The following is a 25049-nucleotide window of genomic DNA, read 5'->3' on the forward strand; positions in this document are numbered from 1 at the left end:
TAAAATATTCTTATTGTCACACCTTTGATATTTTGGAAATGTAAAATATCTGACTCTCACATAAAAGACATTAAATCCTGAATGCCGTCCCTCAGGAATTAAAAAGGCATCAGAAACTAATTGAGATTCATCATATCATCTATAAAACAAAATTAAATTGACTTTTATAATTATGTTTTCATGTTTTCTCAAGGAGCTGCCTTTTCAGAAGTTAGTATAGATTGGTATGATAGCTTACTTTTTGTGTACAATACTGATTCTCAATAATGTAGAGTCAATATGTTTAAACTCTAAATTGTTTGGACCTGAAGCTTTAGTCTATTAAGCTAAATTGTAGAACAGATATGCTAGAAAGTCAACTGAAATTTTGTTTGATAATGCTGCCTTGTGAAAAATATCTTCTCTTCCTGTTACACTATTTAAATGACTTGAATTAGCGATACTTAAACATTTAAAGATTAATAATACTTTAATATTCAAAACATATTTGGTAACATTTGCATTTAAATTATATTTAGTGATATTTATTTAATTTTTTTTAAGGAAAGAAAATTTCCCAAGTTTGTGGCAAAAGAAATGGAGAACATGTTCATAGAAGAGATGCGGTCTTCCGTGAATTTGCTAATGGCCAATTTGGAAAGTCTTCCAGTATCTAAAGGTGGTCCAGAGTTTAAACTGCAGAAGTTAAAGCGATCACAGAATTCTGCCTTCTTAGATATGGGAGATGAGAATGAGATTCAGCTCTCAAAATCAGATGTGGTACTGTCATTCACATTAGAGGTAAGTAATCACATGAAAGAATGTCAGCTTAAAGGCAACTGCAAAAATAACATTTTTCTGCTTGCTTTTTTATACTTAAAAACTGTATAGATGGTGTGTTATATGTACAGAACATATACATATATTGATGATGATACATAAATATCAGTTAAATAATATATGAAAATTTCTAGTTAAATATTATATGCAAGTACATGTAGATTTAAGCTACAAATCAATATTATTAAATAATGTTTTGAGAGTGGTTTCTTTGTGCCAAGATGACACTCTTTATTTTTTACAAATAATTCCTAGTGTGCTCATGTCTCTCATAGCATCAGTCTTAATTCAACCACAATTCTCTGGACTTCTGAAACTAGGTGCTCTTAAGCCATCTCAAAGTAAACAAATCCAAAATAGAAATAGTCTTTCAATCTATATTCACCTTTTCCCAAACCTTTTAAGGGCATTCAACTTCTGTCAAAGCCAGTGCCATATTTCAAATCTCCTCACTTCACACCTTCATCATCATTCTTGACTCCTTCCTTTTGCTCATTTCACGTTACATACACATATGCAGTTAACGTTTCTTTTCCCAAAACATTTCTCATGTCTCCCTTTCACATTTGTAGCCAGCCTCTTCACTTCTTCCCTTGACTCATTGGTTTTCTTGCAATAAGTCTCTCCTCTCCATTCTATTCTCTTACAAATGCTAAAATTTTGAATTTTTATTGAATGAGTTCTTTGTTTCCCTATTGCCTCTGAGAGAAAATATATTCATTTGGCATTAAAAGCACTTCAATCCTAGTTCCCACCTTCATTTCCAGTTGGTTCCCCTCCATGTACTCTGTTGTAAAAGCCCTCCTTAATATTTTATATGTATTAAACTCTATTTCTTATCTCAAATGCATATATTATATATATATACATACACATGTATATGTGTGTGATGTGTGTATGTATCTGAATATACAGATATCATTTATATTATATGATATATTTGTAGTCAATATGAATATAGTTATTCTTTTGATAATCTTTCTTTACATCATTTTTCATAGACCTATTTCCTTATAATGATGTATCATTATATATCACACCATACTTTGCTATTAAATTCAGTCATTATCCAGTTATGGAACACATAGCTTGTTTTCCATTTTTGCTGTTTCAAATAAATATATTTCTTTACTTTTCTTTTAATGGCATGTTTAGACAAATAAATTAGTAAATGAACCATTGGTTCTCAAGTTATAAATCATATATTTTGTGATTGTTCTCCAAAATGTTTTCAAGAATTTATTGTATGTATATAGGTATGTTCATAGATATGTACACATAAAGAGAGTCAATTCTTCTTGGTTGGAATTCACAAAATTTTTTTATTAAATTTCTTTTGTCTACTTTATCCATTGGGAGGCTTTCTTTCTTTCCCCCCTAGTTTTCTAGGTAATGTAAAATTAGAAAGAATGAAGTTTATGTGGTATTTCTGTTTTTTTCTCCCTTCTTTTTGTTGTTTTTTGGTGACCTTTGTCTTTTTCCCCCCCTCTTTTAATCTTAGCTGTTACTGGAGTTTAGCGTATTAATTTATTCCAGGTCCAAGTATCTTAAATAACTAAATTGCATATCTAATTTGCTGCTCTACGTGATATATGTTTACATGAAATGTAATGTATCTTCCCTGAACCTTATGACTGCCCCTAAAAGCTGCAGGGAACTAGGTGTAAACCTCAGTCTAAGAATTTAATCTCTCCATTAACGATATTTAAACCTTAACTCACTAAATTAGTGGTTATTCATGCAAAAGCAGCTGGAAAGAAAATCTCATTTTGGTCTTTTCTCCCTTTGTGTTCTTCTGTAAATGAAATTCAGGGATAAGAATAGTATGATCAGACCCTAATCTCAACCTCAGGCCTCTGATGTTTTGTCCTGTGAGGTTGGAATGTGCATAGGAAGAAAATCTAGTGTTTTCCTTCTATTCTCTGCTTTCCCCTCCCCCTGCCCAATCTGGGTATCAATTGTTGAGATTTTAGTATAACTTAAAATCCAGTAGTTTGGAGTTTTTAACACTGTACCAGCTTGGATTTCTTTAGTTCTAAATCTGTGATCCTATGATTTTTCAAGACTTCCAGTGATGAGTTATTCTACCTACCATCACATTATTGAATGTTCTTTGAGAATTACATATGTAAATGATAAGTAGTTTATTCTAGGCATGTCATATTGTTATCTGCTATATTCTACCTGTCCCATTTTCATCTTGTTGTCCCATTTTCTCACAGTTTTTAAACAAGTTTTATATTTTACATTTTTAGTCATCTCTCAACTGTTCCAAAGCATATGTTCTGATTTCTTTTTTTCCTTTTGCCAGACCCTTGTCCATCTTCCTGCCCTTCTCATTAGCAAATAAATTAGAAATAACTCAGAATAGGGAATATGACAGAATCATATTGTTTTGATATTTAACAAAATCAAAGATATTTAACAATATATTAGAAACTTAGAGAGGCATTTAAACAGAGGACTAAAATTAGATAGATAATGTACAGAGGACTAAAATTAGATAGATAATGTACAAAACTGAAATTTCCCTTATTTCTTTGGCTTTCATTTTTCCTAACAATTTAGGGGTCACTGCATTGTATTCTATGAATTCAGATTTTAAAACTTGTTACACTATAAAACCTTTTGAAACTGGTGATTCTTCAGGGTAAACAATCCCTGAACAGATGGTAGTATTGTTGTAGGGAACAGAATGATTGTTTCACAAGTTGGGTGTTTGAGAAGGTCTTATTTACAATAACTTGTCATGGAGGTGACAGAAATAGTGTCAACAGATGCTTTCTTTCATCTCCTTTACACTCTGGTTATTTGATAGACTGAAGAGGGAAATATTGTGTAAATGGATAATAATCTGAAATATGGGTCAGTGTTAGCACATTTTCTTTTAAAATCATCTTATGTTACAGAATTGCTTCAGTCTTAATGTTGGAATGAAGGGTATAAAAATTATTCCATTTAATCAAAATTAGCAAAGAAAGGATCCCAGCATTTTCCCTCCCCCTTCCCCCAGAATCAAATAAGGGCCTTCAAAATCACAATGATTCAGAGATTTGCATATGGCTTTATTTATGAAAAATAAGTAGAAATGGAACTCAAGTTAGATATTCCAAATAATTTAGCTGATACAGATATTTAATTAATATACAAATTTAGCACATCCCTCAATGATGAATGCTACCCATTTGTTTTAAATAAATTAATAGTCTTTAAGCTCTGCTCCAGAGTTATTCTTCCATTGTATTGAGTGGGCTTAATACATCTTACTCAAATACAAGAAGCTTCTGGAATATGTCACCATTTTTCTTGAATTCCAAAAACATCTTTTCAGTTATATCCTTAATATTTTATTTGTTTTATAAATTTGTTCACAGTTGAATAGAAGCATAAAATGGCAAAAATTTCAAGAAACTTTTTTATTAAGAACTGTTTTGATTAAAAAATGTGGGAGAGAAGCTTTGACTTGAAGTCATAGAATGTGGGTGGAAATCCTTCCTCTGCCACTATATTATATATGCCATCTCCTTGAGTCTATGATCCTTTAGCTTGAAAAGGAGATTTTTGTCATGTTGGCCATTTTTCTTAGGTATCAGTTTTCCTTTCCTATACATCTTCTATACATTCAATTCATTCATTCATTCATTCATTTTCATCTCTCATTGTTTTCCTCCTTTCTTTCTAAAAGATTATGCTGGGATTTTGAATTATCTGAAATGGAGGGACAGTTACTCTGAAAATGATTCTTTTCGTCTATATGTTTTACTAGCTCATGATTCTTATAAAGAACAAATCTCACAGCATAGTTTACTAAGTAATTCAGAAATGGTGAATTTGAAAATGGAACATTTTCATTATAAATAACTTCATAACATTTAGTGTTCTTAAGTTTGAATATGAAAATTTATACATCAACCATCAATGAAAATGGTATGTACATTAAATTATACCTAATTATTATTTATAAGACTGAATAATAATATAAACTTGATACAATAAAGAACATTCAGCGTGTTTAATAAAAATAAACATAGACATCCTTGCATTTTATAAATGTATAAAATGAAATGCCTAGGATTACAAACCAAAATATTTGGCAAATTATTTTAAAAATAGATTCAAAAAGTCCATATTAATAACTTCGTGTCTTTCCTTCTCTTTATCTCTCTCTCTCTCTCTCTCTCTCTCTCTCTCTCTCTCTCTCTCAAATATACAGTGCTAATATAACAAAATAGAAAGCAGTAAGAATTAATGACAAATGGTAGCACATATATTAATTTTGTCATTGAAGGCAAAGTGGGAGATCAGTCTACCAAAATAGATTGCAACTTATGACATAATAGTCAAGACCTAGTAAGTTGCATGAGCCACATAAAGGTTAAATGACTAGCCTAGGTTTCACCATGGTAGAAATAATCCAAATAATATATGTGTGTGTGTGTGTGTGTGTGTGTGTGTGTATGTGTATATATATATATATATATATATATATATATATATATATATACATATATATATTGTCTACTATTAGGTGGCAAGGTAAAAAGAGTGCCTAGTCTGGAGTCACAAAGATGCAAGTTCAACTGTGACACCAGACCTTTACTGGCTGCATGAACCTCGGCACATTCTCTTGCTTCCATTTACTTTGCTACCTTATTTTTTTTTATTTTTTTTTTTTAGAGTTTTGCAAGGCAATGGGTTTAAGTGGTTTGCCCAAGGCCACACAGCTAGGTAATTATTATGTGTCTGAGACTGGATTTGAACCCAGGTACTCCTGACTCCAGGGCCGGTGCTTTATCCACTGTGCCACCTAGCCGCCCCTGTTACCTTATTTTTTTTAGGTGTTTTTTTTTTTTTTGCAAGGCAATGGGGTTAAGTGGCTTGCCCAAGGCCACACAGCTAGGTAATTATTACGTGTCTGAGACCGGATTTGAACCCGGGTACTCCTGACTCCAAGGCCGGTGCTTTATCCACTACGCCACCTAGTCACCGCCCAACCTTATTTTTAAAGTGGAGATTGTACTAGCACCTGCCTTCCAAGGTTGTTGTGAGAATCAAATGAGAAAATAATAGTAAAGTGTAGAGCAGAACACCCAACCCATATTAAGCATATTACTATTATTGCTATAAAAGTTAGGTTGTGACCTTGAGCTAGTTACTTCCTCTCTCTGCACCTCACTTTTCAAATCTATAAAATAAAGATATGAATACTAAGACTGTCTATTCCAAGGGAAATTTTGAAGGAGATCATAAAATGTTTGTAAAATGTTTTAAGCTTCTGCTTTTCTTATTATACTAAGGGGCAATATCATTAGTGTCCATCAATTATAAAAGGAGATTGCCTTATGATAGATGATATTTCATGCATATGCCTCTCATCACAGTTTTTGAGAATCAGTTGTGAATCATTTTATAGATTTGCATTTGTGAATGCTTACACTAAGTTATTTGCATTTTATCAGTCGAAGTTTAAAGATCTCTTAAAGAATTTCCCTTAAATTTAAATATTTTAATATGCTTTTCATTTTGAACTGGTAGAAGATATTTGAGTTGGTGCTTAAATAAATTTTGGAGGAATTACTTCTACATTATATCTTCAATTGTTAAAACTTGAAATTTAAGGACTTAAAAATGGCTTAACTTCCTTCCAGAGAATCATATTGATTGTTTTTCTAGATAGTAAGTCATTCAACCTATTCTTGTGAATAAAATATTCTGTGCTGTCATCAATAGAAAATACTATAACACCAAATGAGAAAGGCAACTTAAAATCTGTGATGATTGAGAATGATTTCATGAAGTAGGTCGTATTTGAATTCTGCCTCAATGAATGCAGAGAATTTCAACCTGGTGGTGACAAAATCCTATAAGTGGGAAAGTCCAAGGAACTTTGTCAGGGGTAGAATAATTTAATGCTACCTATCAGTGCTCCTCTTTTAGCCTTAGATGTAACACTGTGCCTTTTTGTACCTTTTTTGTCATTTAGATTGTTATCATGGAAGTTCAAGGTTTAAAGTCAGTTGCTCCAAATCGAATTGTTTATTGCACTATGGAAGTGGAAGGTGGAGAAAAACTTCAAACAGATCAGGCTGAAGCCTCAAGGCCACAGTAAGCTATTAATAGTGTTTTTCTAATTGTAAAAGAAATGTGTTTTCTTTGTAGAATGATGTGTTATCTTAACATTCAAAAATTGCTGTTTTGATACCTTGTCTCAAGTGCAGAGAATCTATATTTGACTTTTTTGATGAAAATATTCTAATTAGAAGTATAGCTGTATTCTTGCCAAATATAAGTAGGAAATCTGATGTGCAGATGTGAAATTAATTATAAATGAATGAAATGTTTATAAATTATTGTAGAAGTGATACGTATCACTGGAATCACTGTAAAATGCCTGTGGGTAAATTTGCAGTGATGAGGATGTAACAAACAACCTTTTTATTTATATGTTCTATAAATGTGAATTTTTGGAAGAAGAGAGTAACAAAAGCTAGGATGGTAGCATGTTTGGGCAAAGAAAGAAAAGAATGGTTGACTCTCACTTTCTAAATGTCAGCCCATCAGCTCTCATTGTAGACATTATCTCAACCAGAAGTTGGCACATGTCACAGAAACTAATTTACAGTGGTCATACCAAAGAGGAACAAGCCTCCAATAATATATGATCCTATGAGTGGTAGAGCACAGGGAGCTGGTTCTAATGTCTAGCTCTGCATATGCTACAATAAGGAATATAATTTTCTTGCTAATATCACTACCTTATCTCAATAAACCCTTTTGTTCCTTTGGTTGGAGAAATTATCTGGAAATTATTTAGAACCATAGTAATTACAGAATTACCCTAGTAATAGCAAAAGCAAGAGTGTCTAGGGCTGAATTGAAGGAATGAAAATTGTTTAATTTTTCTTTAGTTCTTACCTGTTGGTATAAGGGTCATAAAATCTCAGAGCTGGATCCTACCCTAACGATCAACAAAGCCAATCTCTTCATTTTACATCAAGAAACTGAGACTCAGAAAAGTTAAATAATTTACCTAATATCATATATATATTGAGTCAAACTAAGATTGAGACTGTGGCCTTGGATTCCCTGTCCAGTATTTTTGTCACTTTAAAGCATCACTTTTAAAGATATTTGTTTTTTTAAATGCCCTCATTATACAAAGAACAGATTGTAAAGATGGAAGTAAAGTATTTTCTGATTCCCTCAGGATTATTAGTTTTATAGGGGGAAGAGACATGTTATGCTCAAATAAATATCAACCCAGTAAGTCAAAATGACCTAAGTGCTTTAGAGAGGTCATGAAGAATGATCTTTTAGACTCAAAGTAGGAGTGATCTATTCCAGTTGAAAGATCAGGGGAAGTTTCATGGTGATAGTGAGTCATGACAATGAATCCCAGAATCTTGGAGTTTGAAGGAACCTTAGACATAATGTAGTCCACATATGTCAGAATTTAAATCTCTAGGCCCAGTACTCTTAAGTGTGGCCAAAATCAGATTAAAATGTAATTTAGAAATATTTAACAAAATAAGCACCAATGCAATAGAACACAAAAAAAAATGTTAATATGAGGTTTTCTAAATCAGTATGCAACCTGTAGGGATATTTATGTATGGTCTGTTAAATTCCATTTCTATTTGAGTTTAACACTATTGATTTAGCCTAACCCTTTTACTTTACTAATAAAGAAACTGGTTCTTAAAAGGCTTTCCGATGAGAAAATGGCAGCACTGATTCTGGGTGTTTGACCTCCCAAGTCTTTTGACCTTCCGAGAAACAAGCATGGATTAGACTGCTATTATATACTAGATATTGTGATGCAAATTGGAGATTTAAAAAAATAAAATGGAATTAGTGTCTGCTCTTAAGTATCTTATATTCTGCTAGTGGAGACATGGAGACATGAAAATATATTAGTATACTATATATATATATATATATACATATACACATATATATACACATACACACACATACACATGCACACACACATATATACATATACACACATATAATGTACCTTCATATAGGCATGTACATACCCTTGTACTTTAAAATTTCCAAGTTTCACCTCTCTTAAAATTTTAGAACATGTCACTTGGTTTTGAAGTTTTAGTGTCCTTCTTAAATGTGAATATAACCAGAGTATTGGACCCATTATAATCTCTTGATTATATTGCTTGATCAAGGATGCCCTGATCATTTGGGAATGGGGGAGGGAAAGCCCTAGCAGCTACAGAAAAGATTTCACTTAGAAAATTTAAGAAAGAATAGGATTCTAGGAGGTAGAAGTAGGAAAGTAGTACTTTGCTAATATGGCTAACACCAGTCAAGAGGCACTAAAACGGGAAATGGAATTTTACTTATAAATAGAAGTCATGAAAGCCACTTAGGCTATACTATATTGTGCATGAAGGGGAGTAACATAGGGTTATAAAGGGGGCCTGGGGCCAAGTTGTGAAGGTCTTTAAAGGCCAAACAGAGGAGGCTCGTTAGAAAAGTATTTATTAATCATTACATCAAGTACTGGGGATTAAAAAAGAGACAAATATATGGTTTCTAACCTCAAAGGGGCTAACATTCTAATGGGAGAAACTATGTAATATATACAGAACAAATGGATGTTAGCAAGTAGGAGAGGCGACATAGTCGTGTCTGCTCTTTGGGAAAACTACTTTAGTAACTCAAGTGGAGGATGAATTAAAGCAGAGTCTTGAACCAGAAAGACTGATGGAAAGGCTATTATAGTCTAGGTGAGAGGTGATGAAAGCCTGCAGCACAGTGTTGTCTATTGGAGAGATTTGGACTTATGGGAGTGCTGTGACTATAGACAATGACAAGACTTGGGCTACAGTTTGCTTGTGTGGAGTGATTTTAAGAGAGGAGTCAAAGATGGCACCAGTGTTGCAAGCTGGATAACCAGGAAGATAATATGCCATTGATAGTAAAAGAGAGTTGGGAGAAGGAAATATATTGCATTTTGAATATGTGAAATTTGAGATGCCAGTGGAAAATCAGGTACAAGATGTCCAAAAGGGAGTTAGAGATTTGTTTCTGGAGCTCAGAAGAAAGACTAAGACTGTGTGAGTACAGACACACACACACACACACACACACACACACACACACATATGTATATGTGAAGAGGGAGATTAGAATCATAGAGATGATAACTGAACACATGGGAACTATTGGAATCACCAAAAGAGATATTGAGAAAAAGTAAAGAGGACTTGTGACAGACACCTGAATGAGGTGAGAGTGCAGAAATCCACCAGTGGATAGTGGACAAAATCTAAAGGAAGATACTGAGAAGGATCAACTCTGAAGAAAGGAGGGAAGCACAGAAGAGACAGAAAATATCACTAAAAAACCTAGGGGAAAAGAGGGTCAACAACAGCATCAGAGGCTGGAAAGAAATTAAAAATCATGTGAATTGAGAAAGGGACCACTAGATTTTATACTTACTTAATATTTGTTCCTACTTCTAACTGTGAACCTTTAGCATTTTTTCAGTAAGAGGAATGTGATAAAGCTTAAATACATTGTAGAAACACATTTTAGTAATGAAACCTTAATTGGAAGGCAGTCGCAGAGTTTTGAGGCAAAGATATATATATATGGGAAACTCCTGCAGTAGTCCAGGGGAGAGATGATAAGAACCTTTATTCCAGTGAGTTTTTTCACCTTGTTTAGAAGAGAAATATTTTGACAGGCAGAGATAGTTTTCTGTGATTTCTTTTTTTAACCCAGGATTTAACCTCTCTCTCTCTCTCTCTGCTGTTTTCTTTGATATTACAGATTTGTTTAGTCCTTTAGCTCTAGATTTCCAAGTTTGGGAATCTGACATGACTAAATGTGTAATAATGTGTATTTCTCTGTTCAATTCTACAAAATCTTTCTGATGAAATCTTATGCACCTTTCAAGATCTAATTCATTTATACTGCATAGATTTTTCCCTGATCCCCAACACACATCCCAATGAAATAGAAAAGGGTTCAACAAAATAAAGCCTATGCTACAGTTAGGAGTTGAAAGACCTGAGAGTCCTGCAAATGATGGCAGAGAATTCAAGACCATCATTATTCCTACTCCTATGCTTAATTGTAAGTCTTGAATATGAATTAATTAGAACTGAATCTTGAAACCTGGCTCATCATAGGAAGTATCTTCCCTATTAACACAGATTTGTGTAATTTGTTTGACCCTTTGGGAAGCAGGGTTCCTCTCACCTAACCCTTGTTGTCACAAATCATAGTATGCCCAATATTTATAGTCATTTGTCTTGTCTCACCTCCTGGTTTGTATGCTCCCTTGAGGTAAGAATTAACTTTTAATTTTTCTTTGATTCTTCACTCAGAATCTAACATGGTATCTAGAATGGACCTTCGATAACTATTCATTCAATGAAATTGAATGGCATCAATTAAGACTGATGAGATTAATTAGAGTATTAGAAAATTTGTGTTATAACTGATTCTAATTCATGACATCAAATCTGAAGGAGAGAGAAGTAGAATTGAGCTTGAATTCCTTTTACAGGGGAGGGAGAGATGGTGGCTACAAATTCTTCTCTGTTGCCATACCCCTAGAATCAACCCACCCCATAATTACTTATTTTGTGTATAAAAATATTAATTCAAAATGTTAATGCCTAGCCTTTTATGCTTAAGTACCTTGAAGCACTAAAACAATAATGTATATTATTAAATATGTAGGGCTCATTGTCATTATTTGTGACACTAGATTTTTTTCTCCCAAAAGTTAATTCACTTAGCATGGACATATGATCATAACTTTAAAACACTAAATATTAAAGCATACATAATGAAGTAATTTATGGATTATATAAACTGAATTCTTTGACATGAATTAAAATGCATTGAAAATTAGGTTGCAATATATACAACTTTTGGAAGTTTTAGAATAATAATTAAAAGGGATCTGATAATATCTTTATATCTAATTAGCCTTGGGGTTTAGTCTTTTGAAACCCTCTGAAACCTCAAAAGCTTCCGTTTATCTTTGTATACAAGTATTCCAGAGAAGATTGTTTAAAAAATGGTTTTTCTGAAATGCTTACCAACCACAGATTTTCTCAATTATATAGTTACTTTATCCTTGAAATCATCTTACTCTACAGGATGGAAATTGCATTATCTTCCATCATCCCAGTAAATCATGCCTCTGACACGTTTTCTACATTTTATTGCTTCAACAATTTGGGCTTTGCTGGAGAGCAATTCAGTTTTCCCTCTGTTACTAATTAAAATGCCTTACTTCATCCATATTTTCCAATAAATCTAATCAAGATACTTAGTCATTGCATCTTTTATTCCTATAATGTAGATTGCCCTCTCAATATTTAGATGTAGACAGCATGTCCAATCAGATTCCTCTTTGAGTCTAAGACCACTGTTTTAAAGAAAAAAATCACTTTAATGATGCTTAGTACATTTTGGTGGATGCAGGATAGTTTCTGCAGGTTGGGATCCTGTTGCTTATTTCTAGGAAGGAAAGGAAATGAATAAATAGCATTTTAATGCTATACAGGCTCCTTCTACCACCATAAAAATGTTAAAAGAAATAATTTGTCACAGGCCAATTTGGAGAAAGTTTCTAATGGGCAATGGGTGAGGTAAGGTAGTATCCAGCTCTCAGCCTAGGGCCTGCTTATGGAATGAGTGCCAGGCTAGAGACTGAAGTGCTTACCAATTTTAAATGTGGTCTATAGCCAGGGTGGGTTAAGGAGGGGATGAATAATATTACTAAAGAATTGGATGAAACAGGACCGGAGGAGTACCAGAAAAGAGATTAAAGAAGTCAGCTTAGCCAGGAGCAGGTCCAATAAAATACTGGTTTAAGACGTGGGGAAATAGAATTCTGAGCACATATTTAATAACTAAATGACTCTGAATAAGCAGTATACTTGTCAGCAGGGTCAAATGAGATGTTTGTAAAGCAGTTACCTCAGGGACTTTCACATAGTAGGTGATTAATAAATAAGTAGTTTCTCTATCTTCCCCCTTCCCAAGATCTTTAAAAAAAGAAACTAGGGGGTTTACAAAAGACTCCTAGACATACTTTCAAAAATATTTTTAAAAAGTAAAAATCACGTCATCAAATAAAGCATCCTTAAACATCAGCCCAAAATTTTATTTTGTATTTCATTTAACACATGTTGGTGTGGGATGGGGTACGATTAGTCTTTTTGTATATCTGTTTGTGCAAATCCACCTATTACAGAAGGAAAAAAATCTAACATTTGTGCAGGGTCACAGTTACTATTAAGCATGACAGGACTATTCAAGTGGCATTTCATAGATAAATTATAGTTCTTTAGCTGACAAATTGAAAGCCCCTTTAGAGTACAAAGCCCAGGCAAAATTACCCTATTGCTGCCCTCTAGCCCTGTAAGCCACTGACTTTTCAAGTGTATTCCATCTCTGAAAAGGAGATGCACCAAACAGTATCAGCTGGTACAACTAGATTTGCTGTCTGGAGTTTTATTGAAGGTTTTTTAATGAAAATAACTTATTTTAAGTTTCAGAAGGGAGATATGGGGGACAAGTAAGAGATTGATATTCAGTAACTTGAACCTTGCACTGAAAACAGACTGAGGAGCCCCATGTTTATTAGGAAGACACCAGTCATTAGGGCAGAGCATTCAGACTCCTTTGTTGTATATCTCTGTGGACCAAGCAGAGAATGCTGCTGCTGCTGCCGCTTCCCTGATGGGAAATTCAAAGCCCAAAACACATAACTATAACAATATGTGAAGATACCAAAAGGTTTTGGCAGCTATAACTGAAAGCAATTCAGAATGGCAAGACATTTGCATTCATGCTTGTGTAATTAAAGTATCCACAGAAAACCACCTGAGCTGTTTTATCCTTGAGATATATTATTTTTCATTTTAATGTGTTATATCAGAATACGCTTTCCAGTAGCATTTAATTTGTTAGCTCTTGTAGGATTGTTATAGAAAGCATGTACTATTAATTCTTTGTGATTAAAAAAAGTGATGAGGGGACCCACACTTTAATCATCCAGAAAAACAAACAACCCCCCCACATTTGTGTACAATTGTTGATTTATTAACAAGCATATATTAGTTGTTTTCTTTGTTCCTGGCATTGTACTTTTTTAATTAGAGATTTTTCAAGCCAAATCTGAATTTTCTTTGATGGAGGAAATTTCCTTTGCTATTGTAGATCGCCACCACTCTGCATCTTGGAACTTTAGTTTGTTAAAACACTCACCCATGGTCACACAACCAAGAGGTGTCAAATTAATCTTCTTGACTTGGGATAACTAAATGGTGCTATGACTAGAACAAACAGTCAAGTGAATCCGATTTTAAATCTGCATTCAGACATTAACTAGCTCTGTGACACTTCTTTTGTAAAATGGAATACATATACTGTTGAAGGAAATGACAGAGAATTCCATTATCTGCCAAAAAAGCTCATGTACAAAACGTCCATGAGGGTCACAGAGTATCAAGACATGAACAAAAATAACAACTTCTTGACTTCTACTTCTCTATGTTTCTCATATTCTAGACTTTATTATTGTTATTCAAAAACAAAAGACAATGTAACATGTTGTATTAGGTGAAGGATGAGGGTGTCAGCCGGTTTTCCTGTACTGTCTCTGCCTGCTTCTAGGTCAAGGTATGATCCTAGATCATTCTGCTGGACTTGACAGTCTCCTGAAAGGCTCCCTAACAGACCACTGCCCAGCCACTGACCCATCGACGTGATTCTCCATCCTAAGGACCCCTTGTTCTTGGTAGCACCTGTAGGTTAACAAACCCTCTGTCAGAAAACTTTGATCTTAGAGGACATATGAAGGATTATTGTCCTGAACTAAGGATTCAAACTTTTGGGAAAGAGCTCTCCCAAAAAAAAGGTCACCCACAGTCCATCACTAAGCTTTAATGAAGCACTTTCTAGGAGCCAGGCTAGCAAAGAATGACACCGTCCCTCCTCTCAAGGGCTTTGTCTTCTCTCAGAGAAGAAAACATCTGGGTGTCTGTAAATATCTATCTATAGGTGTGTGTGTGTGTGTGTGTGTGTGTGTGTGTAGTTGCATGTATGCATAAATGCATTTTGGATAAATACAAAATAAACAAGTCATGGGAAGAATGACGCTAGCAATTGGAGGGAAAAAAGAAAGATCATATTAAAAAAAAGTCTTGCTTGAATTTTATCTTGCAAAAAAGCAGGATTTGATAAGATAAAGAACAAGTGCATTCCACACATGGAAGATTTCTAGAGAAAAAGGACTGAAATCAGAGATAGACTATCTCCTATGAGGGAAGGCTTGTTTGGCTGCACAGGAGAAGACAGAAAGTTAGTTAAGTATTATGACCCTACTGTGAGTCTGAGCATACAAAGAAAATCAAAAAGAGCTCAGGGCATCTTATCCTTCGCAGCATGTTAAAATAATCAGCTCATTTAGCTTAGGAAAAGTTGACTGGTCCTCAGATCCATCTGTCCCTTTCTTTGTTTTATGGAGTTTATAGTGGATAAAGTGTTATTGATCCAATCACCATAAGTTATTGCCGTCTAATCTCAGAGATTTAGCCTTTGGCCCTAATTAAAATTTTTATCTCTAGCTAACCACTGATCTTTAAATGTTTGAGAGGGAAAAAATGAGGCTACATAACACACTTAGCTAAAGGAATGAACAGAGTATTGTTAATTGTTAATAGACAGGTATAAGGAGGAGAACTAGGGGAAGAGCTCACTTTTTTAAACTTCTCTCAGTCCTTGAAGAAGTAGGTGCTTCTAATACCTTCTGCCTGCCTCTTTTGTTCCCAAATTCTCATGGGCCAGATGGCGAGCTTTGGTTTCTCCCTTATTAATTGCAACTCATCTTCCTTTCACTTTCCCCTTTCATCTGTTGCCCTTGTTCTGTTGGGGCTTTCTCTCTCATCTCATTAAAATCCTGGGCAGGGATAGGAATTCTTTCTCTCCTCTGTCACTGTGGCTCCTCACTTCTCATCATCCTCAACCCAATTAAGAATTCCTAGGCATGACTCAGGTGTGCGTTCTGTGGCTCACCAATTGCATTTGTCCCAAATTGAGAAGGAATGAGATGGAATGTATTTTTCTCAGAACTCCATATCATTACTCAGGGTTCTAGTCACTTTTTTATTAAATATACAAAAATGTACACTGGAATAAGACTCATGGAATTTATCAGATGAATAATTATAACTAATATTACATAGCTATTTAAGACTGTCATGCATTATCCTCTGACTACATTAACTCCGTTTCACAGATGAGGAAAGTAAGGCTTTAAAAAGACTTTTAAGGGGTGGCTAGGTAGCGCGTAGTGGATAAAGCACCCGCATTGGAGTCAGGAGTACCTGGTTTCAAATCCGGTCTCAGACACTTAATAATTACCTAGCTGTGTGGCCTTGGGTGAGCCACTTAACCCCATTTGCCTTGCAAAAACCTAAAAAAGGAAAAAAAAAAGACTTTTAAGTTCTCCTGGCAAGAGAACTAGAAAGTAGTTGGGAAAGGGATTTAAATCCAGCAACAAATTTTGTGATTTCATTTTAAATGTACAAAGGAACATAACCTCCTACTGGGACTGTTGTTGACGACACTGTCTGGAATTTTCCCACTACATCTGTTAAAAGCCAGTACTTCCGTTAATGAAATATATTTTTGTCATTGGATGCTCTGAATTAAGACAGGTTTTCTGAGAAAAGTGGGAACTAATTAGCACACAAAGTTTAAAGAAAATTTTAGATTTGGGAGAAAGATAAAAACCATTCAAAAATTATTTATATAAATTTATACTGTCCTTAACAGTATTATGCAGTTAGGGAAACTAGGTGGCACAGTGGTTAAATAATGGGGTTAGAGACAGAAAAAGTCATCTTTGTGAGTTCAAATCTGATGTGTGACCCTGGAAAGTCACTTAATCCTGTTTGTCTCAGTTTTCTCATATGTAAAATGAGAAGAAAATGGCAAGTTACTCTGGTGTCTTTGCCAAGAAAACCTCTAAAGGGGTCACAAAGAGTTGGCCACGGCTGGGAAAAAACAAAACCAAAAACTGATTCAACAACAACTACAACAAAAGATCTGTTGTCGGGAGAGCTGAAAGAAGCCAGGGATTCTGGTTCCATACTTAAATTCTTAGATGATCCTAGACAAATTACTTATCTTTTTGAAATATTAATTTCCTTATTAACAAGAAGGGTAGGCAGGGAGTTTGGAACTTTAAATCTAAGAAACAATTAATTTAAAATAAACAAGCGGAAAAAAAATTAAGATTCAAAGTCTCAGTTCTCAATCTATGATTTTTTAAACTTTTAAGCTATAAGACATATAAGCTTCCTTACAAGAAATTAGAATCGTCTACTTCTCCAAATCCTAGATGGGCCTACCTTAACACAAAACCATATGGGCTCCTCAGGTCCTGACACAGGGAGATAAGATATTGCTGCTTTCCCTTCAGAAAGACTAAGTGATAAGAAAGAGTTCTTCCTACTACCCTCTAGGAGAAAGAGTAGAAAGGGAAAAACTTAGACCTGTGGTTCTCCAAACTTTGCCTAGTAATTCTTTTCTTAATGCAAGCACAAGTATGTCTTTCCTAAAGCCTTCTTCTCTGTGTGCTATGGTGGTTGGAAACACCACCAAACCCTCAGTATTCCATGTTTTATGGACCTGAAAAATAATAGAGATGTGCTCCCTTTTTCAAAGGACAATTGCATTTTTAAGATTTTTTAAACCTTTTCTTTGTAATAATACAAAAAATGAAACCAATTTTAGGAAGAATAAGGAATTATGTTCCTTACTGAAGACAAGAATCTAACAGTGAAAAACCTTTGAGCTCAAAGAATAGGCAGATGAACACACTCTTATTCAATCCCTATTATTTTTTTTAGGTTTTTGCAAGGCAAATGGGGTTAAGTGGTTTGCCCAAGGCCACACAGCTAGGTAATTATTAAGTGTCTGAGACCGGATTTGACCCCAGGTACTCCTGACTCCAGGGCTGTGCTTTATCCACTGCCCCAGCTAGCCACCCCATTCAATCCCTATTATATGCAAGATCATCATCTAGATACAAAAATTAGAAGAAAAGAAACACAATCCTTGCCTTCAAAGAATTTATATTCAAGCAAGTAGAAGGGGAAGAGAGCAATTAAATGTGTATACAGATAAACAATAAAATAATTTAAAATAACTTCAAAAGGAAAAATGAAGAATCTTGCCTTCTATTTTATTCCCCACACTCATTGGGCCAAGTATTTTAGATAATAAATACTGGGGGGGGGGGGGGGGGCAGCTAGGTGGCCCAGTGGATAGAGCACTAGCCCTGGAGTCAGGAGGACCTGAGTTCAAATATGCCCTCAGACATTTAAGAATTGCCTAGCTGTGTGACCTTTGGCAAGTCACTTAACCCGATTGCCTTAAAATATAAAACAAAAAAACTATGAATAAATACTGATTGATTGATCTTGAGGTTTCAGGAAAGGTTTTTTTTTTTTTTTTAAGGAAATGAAACCTAAGGTTTATGATTAGGAGGAAATTAAAGATTCTACACATGAATGTGAAGTAGGAATCCCTTACAGACAAGAGAGATTCCCTTTGCAAAGTCATGGCAGCAGAACTGGAATGTAAGGATGAGCAAATAATACATTTTGATTGTAACAAAGAATATATGAAGGAGAGTAATAAGAGAATAACCAGAAAGATAAGTGAGAGCCAAATCCCAGATGGCTTTAAATGCCTGCCTGAGAATTTTGTGTTTTTTTCCTGGAAGCAGTAGGGAGCCACTAGAAATCTTTAAGTATAGGAGTGATGTATCTGTGTTTCAGGAACAATCAAGTAGGAGCATTGTGAAGGATAGAAAAGAAGCTGTAAGAAAAGAGGCTAATTGGAAGTTACCTTGAACAAAGTATTTGATCACAGATTTGACAGTTTACTGGATATAAGAGGTGAGAGAGAGAGAGAGACAGAGAGAGAGAGAGAGAGAGTTGACATCAAAGTTGAGATAGTGAGACAATCTTCCAAGATAAATGGATGATTGTGACAGGATATGCTGCCTCAAAACAAATTGGGAATTTTTGAAGGATAGGTTTTAGGGGAGAATGTAGCTCTATTTTGGACATGTTGAGTTTGATATCCCTATAGAGCATGTTCATTCAGTAGACAATAGGTAATATAAGATGAGTATTCCAGAGAGAGATGATGTTTGCACATAGAAATTTAGGAAATATGCCCATTTAATGGGTTGGACTAAGATGATGATCTGCTTGGGAAATGTCCCTTCTTAATGGCCTAGGTAGACTACAATGATGATCTGGCAAAGACTGAAAAGAAATTGTCAGACAGGTAGGAGAACCAGGAGAATCAGTGTTATAGAACCTTGAGGGAAGGGTGTCCAAGAGAATGATAGAGAGGAGATATTTAGTTGCATGAAAAGTTGGAAAGGTGAAGGGGCAGCTAGGTGGCACAGTGGATAAAGCACCGGCCCTGGAGTCAGGAGTACCTGAGTTCAAATCCGGTCTCAGACACTTAATAATTCCCCAGCTGTGTGGCCTTGGGCAAGCCACTTAACCCCATTTGCCTTGCAAAAAAACCCTAAAAAACAAAAAAAAAAGTTGGAAAGATGAAACAGCATGAGAACTGCCTGAGAAAAGACCATTAAATTGAGCAGTAGATCTTTAAGATTGAACAATTTCAATTGAGTGATGGGGAAAGGCTCCAGATTTGATGGGACTGGGAAAAGGTCCAGAGATAAATCCATTGGACAGCAAGCTCAGTATTATTAAGATGCTCATCAAAAATTAACATGATCATTTTCTTCTTTGGGAGACGTAATTTACAAGAAGAAGGAATTGATAATCCCTCTGTTTCCTGCCCTGGTGAGATTATACATATCTGTTAGGTTAGGACATCACAGTTTGAGAAGGATGCTGATAGATATTGAAAGGTCTTGAACCCATGTCACAAAAAGGATGAGTTGAATTGAAGACTTTTTGACTAAAAATACATTAGAGAAATTAAATGGTATAGTTATTAAGTAAAGCAGAAAGAAATTCAGTACTGTGAAAAACTGGGTAGGTGATGAGAAGTGCAAAGAATCAATAATCAAGGCATAGACAAACAGTTATAAGGAAAGGGAAATGAAGTGAGTGTAAAAGAGATGGTATATAACAAGAAGAGCAAAAATATTTATTTCAAATAACTGATTGGCATTGTAAAGAGTCTTGGCTCTTATCTGCTTTCTCATATTCTCTCCTGTGTAACTCACTTAAACTGATTTCAAAACTCAGATTCTATATAGATAAAATGGATAGAATTTTATTCTATTTCACAGAGATGTTGTGAGAATTAAATGAGATCTAATCAAATGAGATAATACCAACTATTAAAGTACTGTATGAATGTTTACTATTCTTAATATTTAATAGTGTTTCTAATCTGCCTTGGAAGAGGTACTATGGTATAATGCAAAGACCACAGGACTCAGAGTTAAGAAGACTTGGATTTTAAGTCCTGGTTCTGCCATTTTACTACCTGTGTAATTTGGGGAAGGAAGTCTCTTAACCCATCTGGGCCTCATTTTTACTCATGTAGAAATTTATAGGTTGAAATAGATCTTATTAAAGGTCACTAGTCATTCTGAATTTCCTGATGCATAGAATTTTTTAACTTTTCTGGAACAATTATCTTTGAGAGGGGCATGCTTTTCATATGTCTAAGACAATGTCCATTTTCCTAATTTGGCTATTTTCTTTCACATTTTTATCTGTAAGCTTAGGAATATCAGAGAGGTGCCTAATTTGGGCTTGAGTAGTACTAAAAATAAAAGTTAAGACTGTTTCCTATGATTAAGGGGATCCTTTTCTTATCTCCCTTCCCAGCCCCCTGGCTTGTGTGAATTATTGTCTGTATTCTATTAGCAATTTTGTCATGCTTTTTTACTTAAAGCTAAGCTGGTGACCATCTTTTAAACTTGAAAAGTTGATTTCCCAAAGAAAGTCACATTTTTCAGCATGAATAATGCCCAAGTGTCATCTATCAGTGAAAGCATTCTGCAGTTGTCATATGTTTACTCGAAAAATCAGTTTTGTTTCGCACTTCATGTCAGCAGAGATTTATATTGTTTTTGGTAAAATGTGGTTGTCAAAGTATTTCAGGATTTGTGTGATGTAGCATTCTACAAATACTGACAGTAAATCTACAGCTGTATCTTCCATATTGGCACAGTATGCTAATACATAATGTACAAAATACTTTCCTGTTCTGCTCCATGACCTATTGAGCTGAACTTTAGCTTAAAATTCCCATGAACATCAACTGATGTGTGGATCCAAAGAAGAAAGACTTTCGAACTGAGCAGTATTAACCATTGGGCCAAAGTATAACTCAGACTGAGGAGTATTTGGACTCATACAAAGCAAGAAATATCTTGCTTTCTTTCTCTTGCAAATCCTCTGAAATGAGACAGGCAGGAAAGTTACATTATGCAAGATTTTAAATTTTAAAATAGCCTTGATAAACCAGAGATTCAGAAAGTTTAGTCAGTTAAATGAATTTATGTTGTGCTGTTTTCAGACAGGATACCTGTGAAATAATCCATTGCAAAATGTGTAAATAATTGGAAATTAATTGGAATCAGTTAGGATTTTTAATATTTTTTTCTGTAAGATTTATAATGTGTAGAATAAGGTATAGATTAAAGATTATCCCAATTCTTATACCCAATGAACTTAAGCTAAAGTTTCAATCCCATGGATATAGTTAGCTTTGGAATAGTTATTAATCAAAATTATGGAAATAAAATTTATGAAAATGGGAAATTTGGTTAAATATGAACAAAGTAGGTGATTAATTATACCCTAGGTAATTTATGCTTTTACATTCAATCAGCAAGTATTTATTAGATGATTACTATGTTCTAGGTATTTTACAAACATTAAATACAAAGAAAATAGAATTTTTATGTTTTTGTTTATATACTCTAACATCAAAAATTTGATTGATTCTAGTTTCAACTCCAGTTTTACTTCCAAAACTGTAATACTATATTCAGTTACTTAACTTTTAGAAACCCTTTTTATATGTGCAAGCTAAACTACTAGAGGAAAGCAGTAGGGTACCAACCCTGCTCCCAAATCTTCTACATTGTAAACTCAGGAAAGGCATATATACAAATAAACTATGATAAAAGAGGGAAAGGCAAAGAAGAGGTTTTGCATTGTGCTAAGAGAAATCTGAAGAGAGAGAAATCATTCCACTTTTTAATAGGGAAGGAAATGGCAGGAGAGGCTCATGGAAGAGGTTACAAATGATTGTGTTCTCCCTAAGTTCTTGGACAGGGGGAGAAAGACAGATCCCAGGTATGAAGCAAGGTTCACTACATGAAGAATTCTAAGTGTGACTAGTTTTATGTAATTTCTTAAGTAGATTACTGAATTTGTACAAAGTAGAAAGCACTGTTATATTTTTAATTTGAAAACATTTTTTAAAAATCCCATGTCGTCATTTAGTTTCATATTAACCTCATGATCCTTATCATGATTCCTAAGGTCTTTTGGCTATTTTTTTTAACCTTTGTAAAGTAACTTGATTGAGGAATAATAATTAGAATTACTTTTAAAATTTGTAATTAAAATAAACACTTAATATGCAAGTGAATGAATGTTGAAAATTTTCTATAACATGTAATTGGAAAAATAAAATAAAATATCAGTTACAAAATGCTTAATTTCATTTTCTTGTGGGGATGTAAATTAGTCTAATCTTCCTTCACATCTCCCTGCCTTGTACTCTTGAGATCTCATCACTGAACTACTGTTGACTTTCAGGTGATATTTGTTTCTTCATTGGTTGGTCACATATTACTCAGTGGTTACCCTGCTTAATGTTTTGCCAAATATTCATACAAATCATGATAAACTTTTATGGTTAGCTAATAAGGATTTTTTAAATTAACTGTTTTTAAAAATTTCACATCTAACCCTTTATATTAACTTTGTCTTCTCAATTAAGAAAAAAGCAAACAGGACAGCTAGGTGGTGTAGTGGATAGAGCACTGACCCTGGAGTCAGGAGGACCTGAGTTCAAATCTAGCCCCAGACACTTAATAATTGCCTAGCTGTGTGACCCTAGGCAAGTCACTTAACCCCATTGCCTTAAATAAAAATTAAAAGAAAAAAGAAAAAAGCAAACAAACCACTAAATAAGCCCTTTCTCAAAGTTTAGTGACATCAACTTTTTAAAGTTGAAAATTATTCTATAAGTTTTTCTTTGTGTAAGACTTTTTGAAGGAGGTTTTGGGGATTTGATTTCATCTTCCTTATGAGGAAACATAAGTTCCATTCATTTTTTGAAGGTGAAATGATAGTGTGATATAGGAGACATAGATCTTTTAGCTGCTCAGGGAAGAATAGAGATGGTTAGTCAGACTTTGGGGAAAGACCTACCTCTTTGCTAAGCAAAGAGACAAAGTCCAAATATGAATCAATAAAGTATAAGGCAAAAAAACCAAACCAGGATTTCTTTGGAATGTCAAAATTCAAGAGGACAAAGCTAATAAGAATGCAATTGCAGGAACAGAGATTTAGAGAGAGTAATAACAGATTAGAAAGCAAGATAACAGGGCCCTAGGCATTGTGGATTTTATTGACTCAGCTTGTGTCCCTAAAGTTTCAGTGTTTTGTAATGGTCACTTATGTTCCCTTCCTGAGGTTTTGTATCTGCACTGAATCAGCCACATTGGTAAGACCCTGGGCTCAAACTGACAATGTTTTTAGGTAGACTTTAGAAAAATATAAAAAAAATGTCTATTTTTCAACTCAGAGAGAAAAACTTTATTTTGACACTATTATACCAACACCCTACTGTTGACCAAATTAAGAGTGAAGAACTGGCCAATTTTGAGGAAGGTGCTGAATTAGCAATTTTGGCTCAGGCTCCCTTCTTGAGAAGAAATTCAAGATGGACTTAATTGGCAAATAATCTACAGTAAAAGTTCACCTGAGACAAGTCTATGTGCAGTTCCCAGAGTGCTGCAGTGTTTCATTTTCTTCCCTCTGCCATATCAAAGCATTTACTGACAGATGGCAACATTTGAGTCCTAATAAATTTGGCAAAGTCTGGCAAGAGTATTTTCTAAAATTTATTATTTGAATGTGAAAAATGACAAGTTCTGCAAAGCTCTGCCAACATGGTAGGAAATGATGCTCTTATGTTTTCCTTGGTTTCTACATTTTTTGATATTTTACATTTAAGTATATATCTAGCATAAAATATGTAGAAAATTATGTATCCAAATTATATTAATCCAGTTAAAAGTCAGTTTTTCTAATAAAATTTATAAACTTACTCTCAAAATTTTGAGTCAGAAATTTTGCCTAGAAGTTATTTGTTTTTCCTTTAAAAATTATTAAGACAAGAAGCTTAATGTTAATATAAATTGTAAACAAACTTACTATTTAACTCCAAACTCAAGGTTACATTTTGAGTGCAAGAGGCCCCATTCCATTATTTGTCCCAGAGCAGTCTATAGTGTTTCAGGATATGATCTTTGTCTTCCCTCAGTATCTATGACATTAAACCCCTTTATAGGTAAAATTATCTTTTTTTAAATTTTTTTATTTATTTAAGGTAATAGGGTTAAAGTGACTTGCCCAAGGTCACACAGCATAGGCAATTATTAAGTGTCTGAACTGGATTTGAACTCCTGATTCCAGGGCAGGTGCTCTATCCACTGTGCCACTTAGCTGCCCTGAAATGTTCTTGTAATTTTCAAACTTAAAAAGCATAGTTTTATAAATTCTTAAGATCAGAACCAGATTTTTTTTTTTAGTTTTTACAAGGCATTGGGGTTAAGTGGCTTGCCCAGGGCCACACAGCTAGGTAATTATTCAGTGTCTGAGGTCAGATTTGAACTCAGGTACTCCTGACTCCAGAGCTGGTGTTCTGTCCTCTGTGCCACCTAGCCATCCCAGAACCAGAATTTAATTCTGTCCTTATAGCATCTTAAGTTGTGTTCTCTGTTTTGAAGTCTTAATTAATAATTCAAGCTACATTTAAGATCTGACTCAAAATTGTCTTCCTACTCTCAATTTTTGTGTCACATTTAAATTTTTACATACTGGAATTATTAATTCTTAGAAGTACCCAGGGCAGACGTTTAATTTGTTTATTTGTTTAGTAACCTTTTTGACATTTGAGCTAATTTCTCTTTG

General features: G+C 34.3%; 1 protein-coding gene across 1 annotated transcript in view; it reads left to right on the forward strand.

Annotated features, from left to right (window-relative positions):
* CADPS2 (calcium dependent secretion activator 2) overlaps nucleotides 1–25049 on the forward strand; it is a 713380-nt gene that overhangs the window by 302645 nt on the left and 385686 nt on the right. The window contains exons 5-6 of the mRNA XM_074195280.1: nucleotides 544–780; nucleotides 6803–6924. Coding sequence (XP_074051381.1) covers nucleotides 544–780; nucleotides 6803–6924 — 359 coding nt within the window. The remainder of the gene's footprint in view (nucleotides 1–543; nucleotides 781–6802; nucleotides 6925–25049) is intronic.

The sequence above is a fragment of the Macrotis lagotis genome, chromosome 7, assembly GCF_037893015.1.
Source record: "Macrotis lagotis isolate mMagLag1 chromosome 7, bilby.v1.9.chrom.fasta, whole genome shotgun sequence".
NCBI classification, from domain to species: domain Eukaryota; kingdom Metazoa; phylum Chordata; class Mammalia; order Peramelemorphia; family Peramelidae; genus Macrotis; species Macrotis lagotis.